Here is a 24,017-nt window from a genome sequence, read left to right on the forward strand (position 1 = left end):
TTTCAGATTCTGTTAAGCCGTTTTGAACACACTACTGGGTATATAACACTCTGGTCAACGCGAACTAGAAATTAGAAGAAAAAAAACCTGCTTTAAAATATCGATTAACAGCAGCGACGCTTGTGGGGCTTCCCTTTAAAGTTTTTCTAAGCCCTTTTTTTTCGTATCACAACAGTTTCGCATCCAAATCTACATCCACCGTCAGCATGGAACGTTGGCAGGGTAAAGTTGCTATGGTAACAGGTGCCAGTAGTGGTATTGGAGCTGCTTGTGCTAAGGCATTAGTTTGTGCTGGTTTTGTTGTTGTAGGATTGGCTCGTCGTCAGGAGCGTATAGCAGAATTACAGCAAGAATTACCAACTCATTATCGTTCCAACTTACACGCCTACAAATGTGACGTAAAGCGAGAGGAGAATGTGAGAGATGCTTTCAAATGGATCCAGCAGAAATTAGGCGCCGGTGTTGATGTTTTAGTAAATAATGCCGGTATTATTGAGACCACAGAGTTGAGTGGCCGTCAAAATACCAATGAGATACACAATACGATCGAAACTAACTTGATGGGTACCATATTTTGTACGCGCGAAGCTTTCAACTCAATGCGTGAACGTAATGTGGAGGGGCATGTGCTAATCATAAATAGTGTAGCTGGCTTGCAGGTACCTAATTTGGGTCCCGACTTACCATCGCTCAATGTATATCCGGCAACAAAGTTCGCTTTACGTGCTATGAATGAAATTTATCGTCAGGAGTTTCAAAGGCATACGACTCGAGTACGAATAACGGTAATAACTTGCTACAAAAAATATGGTGTATTTGATAAGGGTGCTGTAAGCCAACCCCCGCCAATAACCTATCCCTGTTCTACTTTCCGCTACGACAGATATTATCACGCGGTAGACAGGTTTACGTCGCTCTCGTTTGCACTTAACAATCCGAGGGAGAGGAGAGGGAGAGGCCAGGTCTTCCTCAACCTGCGTGGTCATAGCATTATGCGAGCGGTAGCCAAAAATTGTGCCCCATGTCGCGAGCGGCAGAGTTCGATTTTCTTGGATATAAAGGGTAGACGATAAAAAACTCTGAAGCGTAGAGGCAACTAATTCCCAGGATATAAATAGGAACAACCTAAGGGAAAAATTCACTGTGCAGACGGTCGAATACGATGTGTGCGTATATCTCTTCTAAGGAGGACACGGAAAAGGAAAATCCCAGACATAACTGGCATACTCGATATTATGAATTCTCCATTCAACCTAACCTCAAAAACACCATAAACTTATTTAATTGGCGCTTAACCATTTAAACGGTTATGGTCGCCCAACAAGGCGCGGCAGTCGCTCTCTCTCTCTCTCTGCCAACCGGCGCCAATTCGTCACACCAAGGAAGTTTAAATTATTTTCCACCTGGTCCTTCCAACGGAGTGGGGGCCGCCCTCTACCTCTGCCTACATAGGCTGGTTCCGATAGAAACACTTTCTTGGCCGGAGCGTCATCTTTCATTCGCATAACATGGCCTAGACAGCGCAGCCGCTGCGTTTTAATTCGCTGGACTATGTTGATGTCTGCGTATAGCTCGTACAGCTCATCGTTAAATCTTCTTCGGTACTGCCATCACCAACTCGTAGAGGTCCATAAATCTTTCGAAGAACTTTTCTCTCGAACACTCCCATACACCATAAACATTTCAATAAAAAGTGGACCGCTTACTAGAAGACGCCAAATTTGTTAAAATATTTTGTGTTATAACCAAAATGACGCGCTTATCGATTTAATTTGATGCCTTCTTCTGCTACAAACCTGTCAAAAATGTCCTAACTTAAATCTAGCATAGCTACATAAAATTATGCTGAAATTTTGTTTTGTTATTTTATACATCTTACAGACGATCAGTCCTGGCATAGTCGATACGGACATTCTGCCAACATCCATTCGTAGTGTGGTTAAAGAGATAATGCCCAGTTTGAAATCTGCAGATATCGCGGATGCGGTCTTATGGGCCATAGGTACACCGCCAAATGTACAGGTATACAATTACTTTCATACTCATCAATCATAAAGACACAAAAATTTCGCTGTAACTGACCGAATATAAACAAATTTTGTGGACGACAGCCACAGCCGAAAACAGCACCAAAACTGGACCGGAGCTGAAACCGGAACGGAACTCGGGACCGCAGCCGGGACCAGAACCAAAGCCAAAACTTAAGGCCTTGGCAAAGTGGATATGGCGAAAAGCAAGAACCAATTGGTTAGCCATGATAGGGTTATGGGTAACGCGTTTTGGTATGGCACCATTGACCAATTACATTGATTTCCATAAGGTTGGCAAGTTTACTAGGGCCTTTAACCAAAATCGGAACCACAACCTGATCGAAATCGGAACCAAAACCGAAATTTAATCTGAAGCCTAAACGCCGATCGAAACCGTATGGGAATCTGGAACCAAATCCGAAGCCAAAGCCGACGCTGAAACCAAACCGGAACCAAAATCAAAACCGGTACCGGCGATGTTTAGCAGAAATAAGAGTGTCGGACGCAAAAATGGATCGAGACCTTCATAACAACTTCAGCTGAACCTAAATTGTAAATCAAAATTTAAATTGAAGTCAAATTTCAAATTTAAAAAGTATCAAATTGTTGGGTATGGTATGGTATGGTCCATTAATTTATTATGTTGGTCGAGCTCTAGTTAATTAAAAACATTTTACAAGAACTTTTACTCAGGTTTTTTTTTTTCAAAGCCGTATTACAAAAATTTGTTTATATTGGAGATGTAGAGCGAGTTTCGATTTTTGATATGGACTAATATAAAAAACAATCGACTGCTGAGTGAAATATCACCCTATCTCGACTGCCAGTACAAAAACGCCCTATTTCAGAAAATGTTTCAAAAACGCCGTAATTCAGGATTTGTTTCAAAGACATGCTATATCAGAGTTCAGTTTAAGAATGCCCTATCTCAGATTTTATTTCACAAACGCCCTATCCACAGCAAAATTTATTGGTTTTATGCTCAGATGGGGCGTTTTTGAATAAAATTCTGAAGTAGTGCGTTCTTCAAACAAATTCTGAAATTCGGCGTCCTTCAGTTTCTGAGATAGGTCGTTTTCGAAACGTGGAACCCAGCAGTCGAAATATTCTTAGTAACTGTTAATATTCTTTTTACTCCCTTAGGTTCACAACATAACCATTAAACCGATGGGAGAGAAATTTTAGTGTCAAAATAAACTACATACTGTCACTTGTTGTCATTGCCGACCATCGAAATCAGGGGAATTTTAATGAACAACAATCAGCGCAGCTCCTTTTGAAGTTATTTATTATATAAATCTGTTACCAACGTTACGTTCCTCAAAGAGAAATAAACTTATTACAAAATCGTTTTCAACATGACTATGCTATGTTAAAGAGTAATAGCTCTCATATCAACACAACGCTTTATCCTATCATGCCCCGACTGCGTTTGAATGATGCTCCCGCTTTGCGATTATGATTGGCACGCATAGATTTATTTTTTTCTTTTTTATCACGATTGCGTAACGTTTCTTTATCTTGGCCTTGACCCTTTGGTGCGCCAACAACATCACGCGGCTTATTATCCATACCACCACCACCACCACCACCACCACCACCATGATTACGATTACTCCATTTAGCTTGACGTCGTGCCTCATAACGCGCACGCACATCCTCTGGATTTTCACAGAAATTTAATTGTTTATTATTACGACCCGTTTGTTGCGTATCAGACTTGGAACTTTTATCTTCTGCATTCTGTTGCTCTCCATCATCATCATTATCACTTTCATCATCATCTGAGAAATCTTCAATATTTGCTAATCCCGCTTTCAGCTGTTTCGATCTAACTACACGCGTTTCACTCGCAAGCAAAGCTTCATAGCTATCATCATATTCATCGTCATATTCATCATTACTACTTTCACATTCGCTAACTAATGTGTAAGCTTGATAGCGTGACTTTATTTGTGCTAAATCTCTTTTATCATCTAGCAATTGTGCTGCATCTTTTGGTGTATTTGGCATACCTTTACCCTGTTTGATGATGCATTTTGGATTATCATGCGTCATAATGTCATATTGATCACCATCATAAATGTTGTAATGTTTAACACCCGTTTCTGCATACGTTTTATCTTGTGGATCTGGTGGTATATAAATTTCATTTTGATCAGCATTAACTAAATCAGGTGGTAGATTTTCTTCAAGTATTGCAGCAATTGCTCCCTCACTATTGTCATAACGTGATAATACACGACGCACAAACCCCATACCCAAATGTGGCAGCACTTCCAATACTGCAGTTACTTCTAAATCAATATCACGTTTAGCAGTCTCCTCTTTGGTGGTGGTGGGTGTGCTATTTGTTATTACATTCGTGTTACAATTACTTCTGACCTGTTTAGTTTTCTTATTTGATTTTGTCACATTTTGTGTTTTTTTATTGGATTTCGTATGGTTGGCTTTTTGTAAATTTGTTGGCACTTCTGGCTGATATCCTTGGACAATAAACGAAGCTTTGAAGTCGTCCCTAAATTTAGAGAGAAAAACAAATGAGAAATATCAATATTTTGACCGCATATGGTAATAATGCTGAAATAGTCCTGCTAAACGCTTTTTTATGAATAAACACTATCCTACTCTTGCAGAAGAAGAAATCAAACTACCAAGGGAGTCACTGGCCCTGGCCCAATTTCTTTCTGGATACTGTAACAGGTTAAACTTTTACTTGTCCAGAATCAACGCCGACATACGTAAGGTATGTCCTGCACGCGATGTGTCCACACATGGCACCAACCATCTTTTGAATTGTAATGTGGAAGCTACGCCTCTAACACCAACTTCCATATGGTCCCTGTTTAAACTGCTAGTTTCCTGGACTCCCGTTAGGGGACTTTGATGACAATTTGTTAGTTGTCGCACCCATTGAATTCGGAGAAACACTCTAACACAATAACAACAGTCCTGGAATGATCCTGAAAATAATTCTGGAATTATTCCGAAAGATACCGTAATTAACCTGACTTGATCCCTAAACAAATGCCTAAACTATCCCGAACTACTACGAACTAATCTAAAGCTGATCGCGAGCATAATCCCAAAACATTTTGAAATATTTCAGAGAAAATGCAGAAAATTGTATGCGGTTTTTACACTTTCCCCGGCGTAATACAATTCAGCAGTTATTGTTAGATACATTTATACATACAATTTTTTGCAAACTTGTTTTAGTATATCCACATCTAGTTCTACCGGATATATGCGTCCGTAATCATTTACGAAAATCTGCTCAGACAAACATTCCGTTAGTAATCCTATGAATTTTTCAGCAGCTGTGATAGCATCCTCTCTGAAGAATAAAAATATAGTTAAATAAGTAAAAATGAACTTAAACTATATAAACTTACGGCTTTGTCATGACTACTTCAATATAGCTATAAGCAATACTACGAAACGCTTTTAAATATTGTATACGTGCCATATTAAGCCATCCCAAACTAGTAGCAGCCTCATTTATAAGATAGATATTTTTATATAAAAAAGGTATTGTATTGTCATAAAATTGTGCAATGCTGAAAATAATAGAATTTATACAAAACAAGATATAATAACTAAGCAAATGAAATATAATATGATATGTAAAATGTATTAAATTTACCCCCCCCCCCTCCCCCCCGCCACCAATGCGGGTTATGGGGCTTAGAATATACGCGCGGCATGTATGCTTGTTGTTGTTGTTGTAGCAGTGCTTCGGCCCATCCAATAGGTGCGAGCAAGGACGCAACAAATTAAATGAAGTTACACTGAAATGACAGCCCTTGGTAGGGAAAACTCCAGAGTCGCTCTGATACATAGAACCGGCTGCCTTGGGAAGCGTAGGTATGCTTGTCGTCAGAGGCGGCAAAATACCAAATTGATTCAAGGGGTTGTGTAGCGCAATATATAGCTTATCCAACCCAATAGTCAACCTCACCTATCCGTGGCGAATCCTGTTTCTTTAACAGGCTCTGGCGACCTCCAGCGGGTTAGGGGATCAGAATGTACCCGCGGTAGGCATGCCTGTCGTAAGAGGCGACTAAAATACCAGATTCAAGGGGCTGTGTAGCGCAACCCTTCAGGTTGCCAGCGCAATATATAGCTTCTCCAAACCCAATCGTCAACCTCACCTATCCGCGGCGAATACTGTTTCACTAACAGACTAGGCTCTGGCGACACCAAGCTCCTCATGGAACTTGGGGGTGGGGAGGGGGGAATGGCCTGAAGGTTTAATGTGGCCTCATAAATCGTTCCCGAGATGGTCGGGCTAGCACCTTAATTGTGCTATGGTACCGAAGCGTACCGGATCTGTATCCGGCAAAGGACCATCACATCGATAACAATTCCCAAAGCCTTCGGGGAGCAACCTTATCGCTACAACAACAACAAAAACCCCAAGTTCTTTGAAGTTCAAACAAACAAATTCTGATATAGGTCGTTTTTCAAAATTTTGTTGAAATCAGGCGTTTTCTAAACGGCACATGAGGAAGGTTAATATTCCACTCAGCAATCGATATGAAGCTAAAATATTCATACTATAAGCATACCTCTGTCCCAATTTAATTTCAGCACACATTTGCTGCACTTCTGGGCATATATCCAATATTACACTCAACGTGTAAGCACAATCCAAAGTATACAAAGCTACATCATCATATGGCGTTTCAGCATTTTCATCTAATTCTCCACCACCAGCACCTTCAAAACCTTCGTTTTCCGCTTGTGTTTGTATACTGCGAAAAGCGACACGAAAGAATACCAGCGCAGCTAAAAGATCTTGTTTATAATTGGGTTCTATGCGTAAGAGTGTATCGAAAATACGTGAAAGTACGGCAGTGTTTTGTGGGTCTGCATCACCCACAGCTATTACTAAATCACATAACATTGGCACAGATATTAAATAATTTTTATAAATAAGTTCACGTTGATGTTCGATGGTTAGCCAACTTTCATCCGATTCACGGCTTGTAATTAAACGGCAAATAACACGCAAAACAGCTGCCAAAATTTGTTCGTACAAATCAATAATAGGTTGTTGTTGCACTAACTGTGACCAAACATTCAAATAAAATGGTGTGGCGCGCTGTAGAAAAGAGACCACAGCCGCTAATGCTTTTTTCTGAAATACCATGTAGGACCAAAATCTGTACAAGAAAAATTTAATTTAAGCATTTTACAATTCACAAAGAGCGGCGTTCTTTTTTTCATACTCATGATGGCGGCAATTTAACAAAAAGTTGATATCTTTATAAAAATAATTTGCGTTGTGTTGCCATTCCTCTAGTTCTAGGCCTGTTTTTGCACGTCCATATTGGGACATTAATCCCACGTATGTGGTAAAAGTTTCACGTTTCGCCCAATGTCTATGCTAAAAGAAAATACACACATTTAAATTTCTAGATTTAATAAATATGGTTTACAATTTATATTTTGTGTTACCAATGCAGCAATATTGCGCGGAGCCAGCCCATCTTCTGCTGATAAGCGAAATACCAGTTGGTCTAGCGATTTCTTATCCGGATTCTGTAAGTAGCCATAAGTGGATTTGGATTTGTTTGTTCTTTTTTTTTTATATAATTACCGGGAACCCTTCAATGATTATGGGAGTCATTTATGAAAAAATGTTAATAGTTCCTTATTTTTTTTTTAAATGAAGTATTTATCTTTTTTTTTTTTGTTCTCTAAAGCCATGGTTCAATTATGTACAGGTTGGCTCATCTCATCAGCTGATTTTATTTATGTCATTGCATGGTCGAAGGGATTGTCAAAAGGAGATGGCAAACTCAAAATGAAATCAACACATTGGCAACATTTTACTTAACATGCAAAAACTGCTAAGTTTTATGTTTCCATTCCATACCATTCGCACGAACACCAATACACAGATTTTGACAATTTGAACAGACATATTTTGCTGCTTTACAGATGAGCCAACCTGTATATAGTTGAACCATGTCTAAAGCCCCCATTACTGATACTTAGCATAGACTTGACTTGACTTGGCGTAAACTTGGCAACTTAGCCCCGATTATACTCCACTTGGCGCATAAAATCTGGCATCATAATCAGCGTTGAAATTTATTTTTAAATAAATGTCAATTTGAATGACAAAATGTCAAAATGAAATGGAAACAAACAAATGGCATCTCAAAATGTAAACGTCACTTAGAACTTACATAGAAAATCAAAATTCAACAGACTTCTAAGTCAAGTTAACTTTTGAGTAATCAGTAACATGCAATGTTCATTTAACAGAACTGTAAGTGACAGTTCGCAAGCCAAGTCAAGTCTATGCTAAGTATCAGTAATGGAGCCTTAAAGCATAGTGTACCCATAGTACAGGTCTACAAGTAGGATATGTAGAAGGACGCACATACACAGCCACGCTCACCTGATAAAATGCTTGTTCTTGTTCGTTTTTTTTGTGGATGCTATTTGGCACTGTTGTACTTCTTAGGACCAAAAAAAATTTAGTAGTTGCTATCGAAAACTGCTTAAAATTTTTATTGTTATATTACAAAGAAATATACTTATTTACTTTCAAACGAGCACTTAATTACATCTTTCTTTAATATCCATATATTTTGGACAATTTTATTTAACAAATTGTGATACTTTATTACCGGGGAAGATTGCTAAAACACGACCAAAACCGTCGGGGGAGGTATTAATAGACGCGTTTTTGCCTCGCTTCCAATAATTCGAATACTTTTCCGCCTTTGTACTATTGATAACAGGACAAAACGCGTATTTTCATTTTTTTTCCGTTTTTATGGACGGGTTATTGCAGTCGACCTCGGGTTCAAACTGTTTTTCGCGGAGAACTTTTGAACGGGTAGAAAAACTTAACTCCCGTGTTTGTATTCTTAATACTGGAATAACTACGCGTCCTCAGATACCCCAATTGAAGACTTTTTTATAATTTTCTGAAGGACCCATAAGGGTGCACTTAAAATTTCCTACTAAATTCGTTCAAAAAATTTACCACCACAGCAACCCATATCTAATATTCCGATCCCTTTTTTGCTTCCCTGTGTCGCTTTCGACGAAGCAACCCCGGTAATTTTGACACTTCGTTCAGTGTCAAAACTCATGTTCCACTGGGTTCCACGCTAGTTTGACACTGACCGAAGTGTCAAACTGCGGTGTGTTAGAAAGGGAAAGAAATTGTTTCCCTCTCATACATATCATACTTGTAAACCTGTACAATGTAGTGTACCTATACAAGTGTGTCAACTAAGCCATAGATGAAACTAATCGATAAACGTCAAAACTACAAACAGCCTCGCCATGGCGGAACGATACAAGGTGGCATCATGGTGACATACCTACAAACATAAATAAAAATTCCATGTACTTTGTTTTTGTAAATTCGATGGACAAATGTCAAAATCGTACTACGCCGGAAGTTGATGTATCATATCAAATAAAAAAAGTTTATAGTCAGCTGTCCCATGCTGCCACCTTGTATCGTTCCGCCATGAGCCTCGCTCACCTGATGCAAAGCTCAGGTCTAGAGTTGCATTTTTTGTACGTAATAGTAGTTCAAGCTGAGTTGCATTTGATAGTTTAATAAACTTTGTAGTGTTTAAGGGCGAATTAATGGTGACTTATAACCATAAAGCCATAACCAGATAAATCAGCTGATCGAACCTACCTTATGGAAAGGAATGTAACCGATTAATGGTGCCATACCATAACGCCAACGCCATAGCCAATCAATTGGTTTTTGGTTTCTCGCCATATCCATAACCTAAAAATATTTGAGTTGGTGAATTTAATAACTTTTTTTTTAATTTTCTTCATTGTTTTGGATACGTTATGACTAAGATACTTATTTTTTGTGGAATATGTTTGTAATTTTTTCCGTTTTCATCATTTTTATGAAATTTACACGATTTTTAGGTTAAGACACCATTAATCGATCACATTGAGATGGTTATTGATATGGGTATGGTTACGACTATGGCGTTAGGGTTAAGGAAGTTTAATTTGGCTTTTACAGATGAAATAGTTGCATATATTTCCGCAGAAATAAGAATACTAGAAGACTTATAGACTGCAACACTGCGAAAACATACGGAAAGCAAAATTTATTTAAATTAGGGTCTGGCTTGTTAATTTTTATAGCTGTGAAAGTCTCCTGCAAATAAAATTGTGCTGAGTGCAAACAAATCAAACTCCTATATGACACTATTTTATTTTCTATGTATTTTTCTTGTATTTCTCTAATTTTTTTTGTCGAGGGAGCCAATAAGGTTTATTGGTAATGGTGCAAGTGTGTAAGTGTTTGAACTATATTTAAAAAACCAACGAAATACAAGAAAAATGCAACGTAGTTCATTAAAAACAAACAAGCCAGTTCGTATTTCGATAGGGTTTTTTGACATTAAGCCGTTTTGACTTTATTTTTTCTGACAATTGAAAATTTTGTTTTTAGTTTCAAAATTTTGTGCATAAAAACACAACTAAATTCAAAGTGTAAATTGTGTGTGCAAATCAGTTTTCAATAAGTGTACATTTTTCAGTTTTTCAAAGTTAAGGAATTGACCTCCAGAATCTTGTGTTACAAAAATATAGTGAACTTGGGTACAGAAATTCAAATTAAAAAGTTTTTCACAATAATTTGAAAAACCCTACGTTTTCTCTGCTTTTTACACTTAAAGGAGTAACCCTCCGAAATAAATTAAACTTTTAATGAAATTCAATAACTCTGAACTGAACACTTTTCGCCATGATATAAAATTAAAATGCTGTGGAACAGAAGCAACACTTGTGTGACTACATAAACCCTGTTTCAATCTTTTAAGCTGGATACATTGGTGCTTTATCGGTAACCGTATCGGTAACCTTTTAACAGCTGATTCGACCAACCTTATGAGAATCAATGCAATCGATTATTGGTGCCGCTAAGGTCTTAACCGTATCGTAGCCAACCAATTGGATTTTGGTTTACCGTCGTAAATAAACAGCTGATTACGTTACGAGTACGGATACAGCGATACGACATCCGGCATCAATGCCTCCGGCTTTAGGTCTCTGCACAGAACCCTAATTGAACGTTTTCAACCGAAACAACAATGGCAACCCAGATTTTCCCGTTATGCTCACTTAAGCGAGTGCCTGTCAGAAAGAAGTCAACACACTTGTACTTGTACACTATGCTCTAAAGCTGTCAGAACAGCTGATTATGGCAGAGTAGAAATGATACTCCAAACGCCAGGTTATTCTTGTGTGTTTAGACGCTGTCATTTACAAAATGTGGACGACGAATGACAGCTGGATACGCTGTCGTGTACTGCTGCCTCCACAGTGTTGTCGCAAGTTAATGATTCTCGTTCTCGTTGTCTTTTATAAATATTACCTGATACTGCTGGTAGGCTCACATATTTAATACAGATAAGAAAGTTAACAAAGATAAAGTTGTGTATCTTACTATTTCCATATAGGATATAATTATTATTATTTTCTTCTTTTTTTTTTTTTTTGAGATACAAAATTACCAAAATATTTTTCAACAATAAATCTGATTTCTCTTATTATTATTATTTTCTTAAACTACTAAATTAGTTTACTAATGTACATTTTTTATACTACCGTTCATATGTTTACAGATAACATATTGATATTGTATCTTATAACATCTTATTTTTATAATATTTTTTTTTTTTTTAACATTTTCTCTTCATTTCAAATTATATATTTTTAAAGTGTCTTAGCTAGATTTGTACTGTGTAAAAACTCAACTAGTTCTTCATAGTAAACAAAATTTTTAGATAAGAAAAGATCATTTAAGTTGTTAAATTTTCTAAAAATGATATGGTTCCTTGAAGCATTGTATCTACTGCATTCAAAGATTAAATGTTGTGGTGTTTCTGGAACTTGGCAGCTGACACAAACGCCTGAGATATTTTCCCTAAACTTCTTTTAGTATGTCTTTCCGTATGTAAATCCAACTAAAAGTATATTAATTAATTTTGTGTCGTACGGATTCAGAGTGTTCTTCTTGTTCTTAAACCAGGGTTTTCTTTCTTTCTGAGCAAAAGCTTCTACTAGATTTTTGTCCATTTTAGGACAGTTTGCTTTAATTTCCTCAATGGCTCAAAGTTCCTTACTAATTTGTAACAATGCCTCACTTGGCGATAAGTCTGCACACATGGGTTTTCCTCACCCAGAAGCTGTTTTAGCAGCCTCATCTGCTTTTTCATTAAAATAGATACCTATGTGACTGGGTACCCATATAATTTTTGCTACTTCTATTCCTGAGTTACATAGCTGCTTGTGTATTTCAGAAATCATATAGTTGGTTGTTTTTTCGCAATTAAGATTTTGAATGGCTCCTAAACTATCCGTGAATATTGCTAATCTCATGCGTTTATATTTTACCGCTAGTTTAACCGCTTCAAGAATTGCTACTAACTCTCCAAATGTTGACGAAACTACCTCATTCATATTGAACAAATAAGAAACCTTGCTCTCTATATCGTACACCGCACATCCTGTTCTACTATCACTAACTGATGCATCCGTGGCTAGCACAAGAAAGTTTTCGCTTTTAAGATTTTCCAGTTAGTCATAGTAAAATGCCTTTAGTTGTTCTTTAGAGTATTCTCTCTTGGATTTTGTTAGCTTGGATTCAGTTAATTCTAGATTACTGTATTTGAAAAAATCAATATCCGTATTAATCCTATCCAGAATGTGTTTGAATTGCCTATATGCATATCCATAACTGGATTTTATCGCACAATTTCTTTCTAATGACCTTTTGATGTCTGGGTTTAATATCCATTGTTTTGTCAGATCTTTTGTGGTTAGCCATAAGGCTCTGGATAACGGTGGTAGTTCACAAGCGATTGCATATCTGGCATAAGTCGGTGTGTTGGGAGGAACTCCCAGACACCTTCTCAGCGATTCATTAAGCGATGTGATTATTTTCTTACCATGTCCTTTGGGTGCATTTGCAAAGGTGGTGTTTGCATATTCAGCCTTAGCTCTCATATATGTTATGCATTTTTTGGAGCCAGCCCTGCCTTAATCGTCGTCAGTCTACTGATGAGGTTTCTAGCCTTCACTGTTTTATTTTTTATATTCTGAATATGATCTCTGACTGTAGAGTTGGCACTAACAATCCTGCCCAGCCATTTAACTTTGTCCAGCTGTTGAATTACATCCCCACCTATCCGCAAATCAAAATTTTTCCTAGCAGTGCTTAAATACATGAAATTAGTTTTATGTGTATTAAAGTTTAGATGTATCTCGCTACAGCTCTGTTTTAACATCAAAAGTTTCGATTTTAGAATTGACAGTGCTTTCTCTTCAGATTTTGCATGACATATAATTGCTATATCATCAGCATATTGAAATATTTGTGTGGTTTGATCATTTATTTCGTGCAGTCTTGCCGTATACACATTGAATAGCATAGGTGAAAGGCAGCTTCCTTGAGGTAGACCATTTTTGACATGAATAGCATGTTTTCCTAAGGTGAGGGTTCTACTGGAGAAAAGATTGAATACCCAATTGGCTATACTAATATGAACGTTGAATTTTACTAAAATATCATGAAGAATTTTTAAGTCAACGCAATTATATGCATTGGAAACGTCCATAATGCATATAAAGACCTTTTCTTTGCTGAATTTTACTTCTGCAATGTAATGTAACGCCTCATTCAGACACATAGTGGCAGAACGGTTTTTCCTGTATGCAAAGCTTTTAGGGGGAATTATTTTATTTTTTTCCACAAACTTTGTTAGCTCCTCCTTTCCCAGCATATTTAGGCTTTTCACAACCACTGACAATAAAGATATCGGCCTATAATTTTGGAAGTCATCTAAATCCTTTCCAGCCTTAGGAATGGGAATAATTTTTATTTGCCTCCATTCAGGTCTAACAATTTTATTCCTAAAATGGTCTACAAGTGACTGAAATAGTCCTTCCTTTGTTTAAATTGGTAAGTTTTTAAGCATATCGAATGTAATTCTATCTCTACCACCAGCAGTGGACTTCTTTTTGTTCAGTAATGATATAAAAGTTTCAAAATCAAAATCTACTTGATCATTTGTCGCACCAACATCTTCCATACTCGGCGATGCGTTATCCACCGTTCCTTGTTCAACTTGTTCTGCTAACATTTTAAGATAATTTTCATTATCTTCTGTATACCATAGATTTTTCCCCGTGTCGTTTAAGTTATGCATACTATTAATGAAACGCCATACATCCTTAGCATTAGAGTTACGATTAATATCTTCAATTTTGTCTTGAAAGTGTTCCTTTGTCGCCTTTTGACCGTTTTCTTCCAACTCTTTACTTCATTTAATGCCTCTTCTAAGTCTCGTACATTCCCTGTGCTCCTTGCTTTTTTCCTTTTCGCTACCAACACCCTACATTGCCTCTCAATGTCCCTGTTCCACCAAACTTTGGGCGTTTATCCTTTAATGTTCAAGTCAAAGGTGGCATTTTTCCTTGCTCTAGCAATGTTTCTATCCAAGTCTTCCAAATTAGTAAAATTAACGGTACCTAACTCTTCTTTCATTTTCTTTTTTGATATGAAGAAATTCGGTCGCTTACTATTCTGTAGTTCTATGATTATAGGCCTATGATTGCTACCTCCCAAAAAGGCATGGCTGCATTTAAAGCTGGGTAACAATACCATATTTGTAAAAGCTAAATCCAGTATAGAGTCACTGTTATGCGATACGCTATGAAATGTAGTAGAACCATCATTAATACACCTGAACCTTGCATTTTCAATAATTCTGCCTAATTCCTTGCCTTTAGTGGTGCTAACCACATCCCCCCACGCACACGATCGTGCATTAAAGTCACCAAGAAACAGAACATTGTCAAATTTTTGAAGATATGATACAACACGGATTACTTCTGCTTCAAATATTTGATTGCTTACATTTGGTGGAAAATATACCGAACAAATTGTAAAGTTATTTTCTAAATTTGTCGTCCTCGCTATTAGGATATCCTGTCTTGTCTGATATTTCATTTTTGTAAATTTTATTTCTTTTTTGAAGCCGATGGCTACCCCTTCGTAACCATCTGCCCTTATTTTTTCAGCATATTAAATCCAATTAAATTATGATTGCTCGTCTTGATATCATGCGAATATATTTCTTGAAGGCAAACTATGTCTATCTGATATAATTGATTGAAAATGTTTAAGTGACTCTTGTTGAGCTTAAGGCTTTGCACATTATATTGGAGCACTTTTATTGAGGTCATAGTCATGATTGTGATTTTGCAACGTTGTTAGCCTATTGCTAACATTCTCTTGGCATAAGTTACCTATTAACTGTACTATCGGTTCTTTATTATCTATTTGAAATTTTTCAATTAATAGTGACAAAATTTTTTCGATTTCCGATACTCTAGACCAGCTCGGTTTTGAATAACACGGTTCCCCCTGTTTCTTAACTGTTTTATTTTTTGTCCACTTATTACCACACTACTGTATGATCTTGGAACAAGCCATTTATTTACCACCTTATCATTGTTAATTCTCTGCACATTATTGCCTTTCAAGGCTGGAAAACTTTCAGCACTTTCTTCTAATAGTCTAAATCTGTTATTGTAGTTGATCGTACGTTGATATGATATGTCTCAATCGCCTCAACCTTGGACATTTTCTTGATCGTCATTATTTCTAACACCTGCTTTTCTTTTTCCCATTTCGGACAAACATTTCTATTCAGTGCACAGTGATTACCACTGCCACACAAAATACACTTGTTTGGTTCCTTACACTCCTTTCCGCAACCTTCCTCTCTACCACATAGGATACATCTATTCTTGGCCCTGCATCCCATTCTGGTGTGTCCCAATCTCCCACAATTGTAGCAATGTCTAATTCTAGGTATATAATGTACCACTTTAAATTTAACATGAAATATGTCAATAGCCTCGGTAGCGCCTTTCCCTCAAAAGCAACTTTCACAGTATACGTTGGAATGAAATTTTTTTTATTGTTAGGGTCCCTTTTGGTAATACGCATCACCGACATTACCTTACACTCACCTATAATATTTTTTTTTAACTCCTCATCAGTGAACGAAAGTGGTATATTTCTAACAACACCTATTGTTTCAACAAAATTCTTTGGAATATAAGATCTAGAAATTGGCATTCATTAATTCTTCATTGAGCACACACGCATTTGCATACTCATAAGTTTCAAAAAAATTTTTTAAAGCGATTTGCCGATCGATTTTATAGTTTTAACTCCTGGAATTATAAAGCGTCTTATTTTTTCCCACAAAAACAATCCATTTCTCATTTTGTCATTATTGATGAAACTACACTCTGACGTGTCCATTAACACACAGAAATCACCGCCATGATTCTTTCTGTATATTTCAGTATTTCTTTTTTTAACCTGAGTACTATCCCTTTCTTTATTTTCACAATCCACTTCCTGTCCTTTTGCAGAAATATCTGCCTGGGCACTTATAGCTTCCTTACTTGTTACTTGAGATTGAGCAACACCCTGATATTGGCTCATGTTTTCCTTTTCCACTGAATCTTCCTCTTTTTTTGTCGTTGGTATCATTCGCACTGTCAACTACTGTACCTACTTTGAATTCGTTCGTTTTGTTCATTTTTGCTAACTCCTCATTTTCTGCCGCCAGCTTGGCAAACGTGCCTTTTGGCACAATCATGCCTTGTAACGGAATATAATTCCCGTTACTATTTTCCGTCTTGGTTTTTTTAGATCTTTCTTCTCGTTCTCTTTTAAGTCTTTGACTCTCAGTCAACTCTAATTCATTCTTTTTGTTTTGTCTTTTCCTGTAAGTTGTCCTTTTGTTAACATTTCTGTAATCTAACCATCCTAAATCCATGTTCGAGTCCGTGTCCATTCTTGTCCTGTCCTCATCATCTCCGTCCCCTACAACCGACGCCTCCACGCCGGCCATCTTTCAACACCAACAACAACCAATGCTCCAAAAAACTTACCCAACGTTAACAGCAAAAAGTATTTTCCAACTAGGTTTTACGTCTGGCCAAAACACTTACAAATTCACAGTATTTCAATGTTCTTTTTCCTTTTTTAAGACACAACTTTCACAATTTTCAAGTCCTACCACCTCTTTCTTTTTTATACTCAGTTGAGCAGAGCTCACAGAGTATATTAAGTTTGATTGGATAACGGTTGGTTGTACATATATACAGGAATCGAGATAGATATAGACTTCCATATATCAAAATAATCAGGATCGAAAAAAAATTTGATTGAGCCATGTCCGCCCGTCCGTCCGTCCGTCCGTTAACACGATAACTTGAGTAAATTTTGAGGTATCTTGATGAAATTTGGTATGTAGGTTCCTGAGCACTCATCTCAGATCGCTATTTAAAATGAACGATATCGGACTATAACCACGCCCACTTTTTCGATATCGAAAATTTCGAAAAACCGAAAAAGTGCGATAATTCATTACAAAAGACCGATAAAGCGACGAAACTTGGTAGATGAGTTGAACTTATGACGCAAAATAGAAAATTAGTAAAATTTTGGACAATGGGCGTGGCACCGCCCACTTTTAAAAGAAGGTAATTTAAAACTTTTGCAAGCTGTAATTTGGCAGTCGTTGAAGATATCATGATGAAATTTGGCACGAACGTTACTCTTATTACTATATATACGCTTAAAAAAAATTAGCAAAAGCGGAGAAGGACCACGCCCACTTTTAAAAAAAAAATTTTTTTAAGTAAAATTTTAACAAAAAATTTAATATCTTTACAGTATATATGTAAATTATGTCAAGATTCAACTCCAGTAATGATATGGTGCAACAAAATACAAAAACAAAAGAAAATTTAAAAATAGGAGTGGCTCCACCCTTTTTCATTTAATTTGTCTAGGATACTTTTAACGCCATAAGTCAAACAAAAATTAACCAATCCTTTTGAAATTTGGTAGGGGCATATATTTTATGGCGTTAACTGTTTTCTGTGAAAATGGGCGAAATCGGTTGATGTCACGCCCAGTTTTTATACACAGTCGTCCGTCTGCCCTTCCGCATGGCCGTTAACACGATAACTTGAGCAAAAATCGATATATCTTTACTAAACTCAGTTCACGTACTTTCTGAACTCACTTTATCTTGGTATGAAAAATGAACGAAATCCGACTATGACCACGCCCACTTTTTCGATATCGAAAATTACGAAAAATGAAAAAAATGCCATAATTCTATACCAAATACGAAAAAAGGGATGAAATATGACCACGCCCACTTTTTCGATATCGAAAATTACGAAAAATGAAAAAAAATGCCATAATTCTATACCAAATACGAAAAAAGGGATGAAATATGGTAAGGTAATTGGATTGTTTTATTGACGCGAAATATAACTTTAGAAAAAACTTTATAAAATGGTTGTGACACCTACCATATTAAGTAGAAGAAAATGAAAAAGTTCTGCAGGGCGAAATAAAAAAACCTTAAAATCTTGGCAGGTATTACATATATAAATAAATTAGCGGTATACAACAGATGATGTTCTGGGTCACCCTGGTCAACATTTTGGTCGATATCTGGAAAGCGCCTTCACATATACAACTACCACCACTCCCTTTTAAAACTCTCATTAATACCTTTAATTTGATACACATATCGTACAAACTCATTCTAGAGTCACCCCTGGTCCACCTTTATGGCGATATTTCGAAAAGGCGAACACCTATAGAACGAAGGCCCAATCCCTTTTAAAAATACTCATTAACACCTTTCATTTGATACCCATATCGTACAAACAAAGTCTAGAGTCACCCCTGGTCCAGAAAGGCCCACTCCCTCTTAAAATACTCATTAACTCCTTTCGTTTGATACCCATATTGCACAAACGAATTCTAGAGTCACCCCTGGCCCACCTTTATGGCGATATCTCGAAACGGCGTCCACCTATAGAACTAAGGCCCACTCCCTCTTAAAATACTCATCAACTCCTTTCGTTTGATACCCATATTGCACAAACGAATTCTAGAGTCACCCCTGGTCCACCTTTATGGAGATATCTCGAAAAGGGGTCCACCTATAGAACTAAGCCCCACGCCCTTTTAAAATAATCATTAACACCTTTCATTTGATACCCATATCATACAAACAAATTCTAAAGTCACCCCTGGTGCACGTTTATGGCGATATCTCGAAAAGGCGAACACCTATAACACGAAGGTCCACTCCCTTTTAAAAATACTCATTAACACCTTTCATTTGATACCCATATCGTACAAACAAAGTCTAGAGTCACCCCTGGTCCACCTTTATGGCGATATCTCGAAACGGCGTCCACCTATGGAACTAAGGATTACTCCCTTTTAAAATGCTCATTAACACCTTTCATTTGATACCCATATCGTACAAACGCATTCTAGAGTTACCCCTGGTCCATCTTTACGGCGATATCTCGAAAAGGCGTCCATCTATAGAACTTAGGCCCACTCCCTCTTAAAATACTCATTAACTCCTTTCGTTTGATACCCATATTGCACAAACAAATTCTAGCGTCACCCCTGGTCCACCTTTATGGCGATATCTCGAAACGGCGTCCACCTATGGAACTAAGGATTACTCCCTTTTAAAATGCTCATTAACACCTTTCATTTGATACCCATATCGTACAAACGCATTCTAGAGTTACCCCTGGTCCATCTTTATGGCGATATCTCGAAAAGGCGTCCATCTATAGAACTTAGGTCCACTCCCTTTTAAAATACTCATTAATACCTTTCATTTGATACCCATATCGTACAAACGCATTCTAGAGTCAACCTGGTCCACCTTTATGGCTATATCCCTAAATGGCGTCCACCTATAGAACTATGGCCCACTCCCTCATAAAATACTCTTTAATGCCTTTCATTTGATACACATGTCATACAAACACATTCCAGGGTTTCCCTCGGTTCATTTTCCTACATGGTTATTTTCCCTTATGTTGTCACCATAGCTCTCAACTGAGTATGTAATGTTCGGTTACACCCGAACTTAACCTTCCTTACTTGTTTTTTTTTTAATTTTTAATCAAACGTTTTCCGAATTCCGTCAATATCATCCAAGAATCAGCGTAGAAGTGAAGTATTTTATCAAAATTTACTTGAAAACATCAAAACAGGAAATGAAATGTCAGCTGTTAGTGGTATTGCCATACTGCGTTTTTTCAAATACACTCAAACCTCGTGTTCCAATGGTGAACCATATGGATCACATTGTTTTTTTTTCAGTTTTGGGAATTAAATCTGCCAATTCCAATAAATGGCAAGAGGACCCTTAAATTGCCTCTTAAATCGCCAGGTTAAAGCATATATGACACTACTTTATTTTTGCTTGGATTCCAAACTAAAAAAACGGACGAAACTTTATCGGAACTTCAAAACACAAAAACAATTTCTATCATGAAAAACCGAGACCACTATTCCCCCAAAATAAGTGAGTTTGACATGTTTTTGTTTATGTTTTACATTTTATTTTTACATTAACACTTTGAACAATTAAAACAATACAAATAACGCGAAAATTATTTCGGTATCTGATGTTTCACTTTTTTCACAAGAAAGTTGAATTTAGTTGTGTTTTATGCAACAAATTTTCAAACTAAAAACAAAATTTTCATGTTATAGAAAAAAATAAAGAAAAAACGGCCGAATGTCAAAAAAACCTATCGAAATACAAACTGGCTCGTTTGTTTTTAATGAACTAGATTGTATTTTGCTTGTATTTCGTTAGTTTTTTTCCAATATAGTTTACACACTTACACCAGTACTGAAGCCGTACTAGGAGGGAGTGCGACAAAAAATTGAAGATAAAATACAAGAAAAAATACACGAAAATAAAGTTGTGTCATATAGGTATAACAAACGTAAAAGGGTACTATACTTGCAACATATAGATGTGCCTAAGCAGCTAACACATGCCGCAATGTTAATACCCGTCGCACAAAACTTTCCTTTGATATTTTCCTTTTTGTAAATCCAGTTTTAAGCAAAAGTTGACAATTTAAATAATGCGTCTTGAATTACTTCGCTTTTGATTGAATAATGAAGTACAGCAATTAGAGAAATCTTCAAATTTATACACGTGTATACTATCAAATATAACAGCTGATCAATGGGATTCAAGGGGTTGTGTAGCGCAATATATAGCTTCTCCAACCCAATTGTCAAACTCACCTTCCAGCGGCGAATCCCGTTTCACTAACAGACGAGGCTCTGGCGACCCCAAGCTCCTCATGGAACTTGGGGGTGGGGAGGGACGGATGACCTGAAGGTTTAATGTGGCCATATAAATCGTTCCCGAGATGGTCGGGCCAGCACCTTAATGGTGCTGTGTTACCGGAGCGTATCGGATCTGTATCCGACAAAGGACCATCACATCGATAACACTCCCCAAAGCCTTCGGGGAGTAACCTAATCGCTACAACAACAACAACAACAACAACACAGCTGATCAATCCTTCACCAAAATCGAGGCCATTTGAACGTCTGATGATATGTATGTACTTAAACAATATGCTAGCATGACATGTGCTCAAAATATACAAAATGTAGATAACTGAAGTGATTTTTAAACGTTACATGGCGGGTATGTTATATCCTCATTAGAAAGTTGTTTGATGGTCCCAAAAGTGAGCGGCATATACATAAAATGAATATATTTCAATAAAAGAACACAAAAAATTCTCAGATACATACTTTACATGAAAAAAAACCTGATATGACATAAAATAACCTTATATATCAAAACTAAGATGAATATACATATATTAATTATATATATGTATATATATATATATTTTTTAATTTATTATTATTTTTTTTTTTAATTAGTATATAATAGTTATATATATTTTTTTAACTGTAAATTGTTCTTTTTTTGCATTTTTTTTTATTATTTATTACCTTTCTTGTTAGGTTTATTGAGCTAAAAGGCTTCAAGATGAATAAAACTTATTTTTTAGTTTATATTCATTTATAATTTATTTGGTCGATATTTCAACTTCAATCTGAAGTCATCATCAGGAACATATGGATATGTATGTGTAAGTAACACATACAAAAAAAAAAATAAAACAAATTCAAACAAAGTAAAATGTTTACAAGGAAAGCAAAACCTCACATATAAATTTAACTTAAGTTAAATGAAATCTTCAAGAATACATGTTACTGATTATTTCTATAAAATCTTTAACCAATTATTTATATATCTTCATACATATACTTCTTTTAGTACCTTTTAATATACATTTCAGCATACCATAACAACTATAGAACCTTGTCTAGCCTGGTCTCATGTAAAAAGGATAACAAATCATTGTAATTATCCACATTATTCGTATAAAATAAATCAAATAAAGTATTAAATTTATTGAAAATGTTATATTTGTTTCTTACTCCATCAAACTTGCTGCAATGGAAAACAAGATGTTCAGCAGTTTCTATAGTATTACATACATTACACTGATCTGAAATATTTGCTTTAAATTTGCTAAGATAGTCTCTTCCATATGTACGCCCAATTAATAGTCTGTTTAATAGTTTAGTGTCATACGGGATCACATTGTTGTTGCATTTGCATGTTAAAGCTGCAGACATTGGTGCGTTATCGGTAACCGTATCGATAACCTTATAACAGCTGATTCGACCAACCTTATGGGAGTCAATGTAATCGATTATTGGTGCCATATCGTAACGCTAAGGTCGTAACCGTATCGTAGCCAACCAAGTGTTTTTTTAGTTTACCGTCGTATCGATAAACAGCTGATCACGTTAGAGATACGACTACAGCGATACGACATACGGCACCAATGACTCCCACTTAATTGGTTTTTGGTTTTCCGCCATATCCACAACCTAAAAATATTTGAGTTGGTGAATTTAATAACTTTTGTAGTTTTTATTCATTGTTTTGGATACGTTATGTACTAGGATACTTATTTTTTGCGTTTTCTTCATTTTAAAGAAATTTTCACGATTTTTAGGTTAAGGCACCATTAATTGATAACAATGTATTATATAGAATTACGTTAAGCTGGAGTCATTGGTGCCGTATGTCGTATCGCTGTATCCGTATCCCTAACGTAATCAGCTGTTTATCGTTACGACGGTAAACCAAAACCCAATTGGTTGGCTACGATACGGTAACGAACTTAGCGGCACCAATAATCGATTGCATTGATTCTCATAAGATTGGTCGAATCAGCTGTTAAAAGTTTACCGATACGGTTACCGATAAAGCACCAATGTTTCCAGCTTTAGGGATACGACTACAGCGATACGACAAACAACACCAATGACTCCGCTTTAAATCTCTATCTTTTATCGGTATCGGGATCACTGTGCGAAAAATATGTCGGGAGAAGTTTATAAATCAGTATCAAAAAAATAAAAAATTCGAATTCTATACCAGGATCCCGAATCCGAAATTGGAAATTCATAATTGGTAATTCTATACGACAGCTTGACATAAGAGTCCAAAAATATCGGGAGTTGTGCGTTTTTGATCTATTTTCTGTTAAGTAGGATCCAGTATGGCCATTCCGAAAACGGAAATTAAAGATGTTGCTTCTGTGAAGATATTTGCAAAAGAAATTGAAAACATGTATGTGGTTTTTTAATCTATTCTACACCGAAAAAAAATTGTATGTTAAGGTATTTAGCGCAGATATAATTCTCCAAACCGGTGTTGCGCCCACCCAGAAAGGCGTTCGCGTAAAAATACTGTAGAACACATCCCCGGTTTCGGAGCGGTCCGGGTTTTTTGGGAACATCTTTTGACAGAAGCAAAATTTTTTAGTTCCGATTTCGGATTCGCACTCTTGGATCTAAAACTCGTTTTTTGAAATCCCTTTCGGTATTTTTAGGCTTTTCTTGCAAACATCTTTTGATAGGCTTAAATTGTTTCCTTTTATGTATATTTTAAGCTACGCAGATCTATTGTGGTGGGTGCAAAT

The 24,017-nt window shown here is 36.5% G+C and overlaps 2 protein-coding genes across 2 annotated transcripts; one reads left to right on the forward strand and one right to left on the reverse strand.

The window, feature by feature from the left end:
- Positions 1-171: 171 nt before the first annotated feature.
- On the forward strand, positions 172-3,382 carry LOC137251308 (farnesol dehydrogenase). The gene is made up of 3 exons (XM_067785662.1): positions 172-785; positions 1,882-2,022; positions 3,174-3,382. The coding sequence occupies exons 1-3, from the start codon at positions 207-209 to the stop codon at positions 3,213-3,215; spliced, it is 762 nt and encodes a 253-aa protein (XP_067641763.1). The 5' UTR covers positions 172-206; the 3' UTR covers positions 3,216-3,382.
- LOC137251306 (activating signal cointegrator 1 complex subunit 2) lies at positions 3,302-7,995 on the reverse strand. The gene is made up of 7 exons (XM_067785659.1): positions 7,636-7,995; positions 7,494-7,577; positions 7,265-7,422; positions 6,602-7,198; positions 5,426-5,590; positions 5,227-5,367; positions 3,302-4,548 (listed from the first exon to the last, which is right to left on the reverse strand). The coding sequence occupies exons 1-7, from the start codon at positions 7,663-7,665 to the stop codon at positions 3,438-3,440; spliced, it is 2,286 nt and encodes a 761-aa protein (XP_067641760.1). The 5' UTR covers positions 7,666-7,995; the 3' UTR covers positions 3,302-3,437.
- Positions 7,996-24,017: the final 16,022 nt, after the last annotated feature.

This window comes from Eurosta solidaginis, chromosome 4 (assembly GCF_040869045.1).
Source record: "Eurosta solidaginis isolate ZX-2024a chromosome 4, ASM4086904v1, whole genome shotgun sequence".
In the NCBI taxonomy this organism is placed as follows: domain Eukaryota; kingdom Metazoa; phylum Arthropoda; class Insecta; order Diptera; family Tephritidae; genus Eurosta; species Eurosta solidaginis.

What these genes read in the sequence shown, in the direction of transcription:
- LOC137251308 (XM_067785662.1), top strand. Translation starts at nt 207, where the DNA reads ATGGAACGTTGGCAGGGTAAAGTTGCTATGGTAACAGGTGCCAGTAGT. An exon ending in CGACTCGAGTACGAATAACG is followed by an intron (nt 786 to 1,881) that starts GTAATAACTTGC and finishes TACATCTTACAG; the next exon opens with ACGATCAGTCCTGGCATAGT. An exon ending in GTACACCGCCAAATGTACAG is followed by an intron (nt 2,023 to 3,173) that starts GTATACAATTAC and finishes TTACTCCCTTAG; the next exon opens with GTTCACAACATAACCATTAA.
- LOC137251306 (XM_067785659.1), bottom strand. Translation starts at nt 7,665, where the DNA reads ATGACTCCCATAATCATTGAAGGGTTCCCG. An exon ending in CGCGCAATATTGCTGCATTG is followed by an intron (nt 7,423 to 7,493) that starts GTAACACAAAAT and finishes ATTTTCTTTTAG; the next exon opens with CATAGACATTGGGCGAAACG. An exon ending in TTAAATTGCCGCCATCATGA is followed by an intron (nt 7,199 to 7,264) that starts GTATGAAAAAAA and finishes TTTCTTGTACAG; the next exon opens with ATTTTGGTCCTACATGGTAT.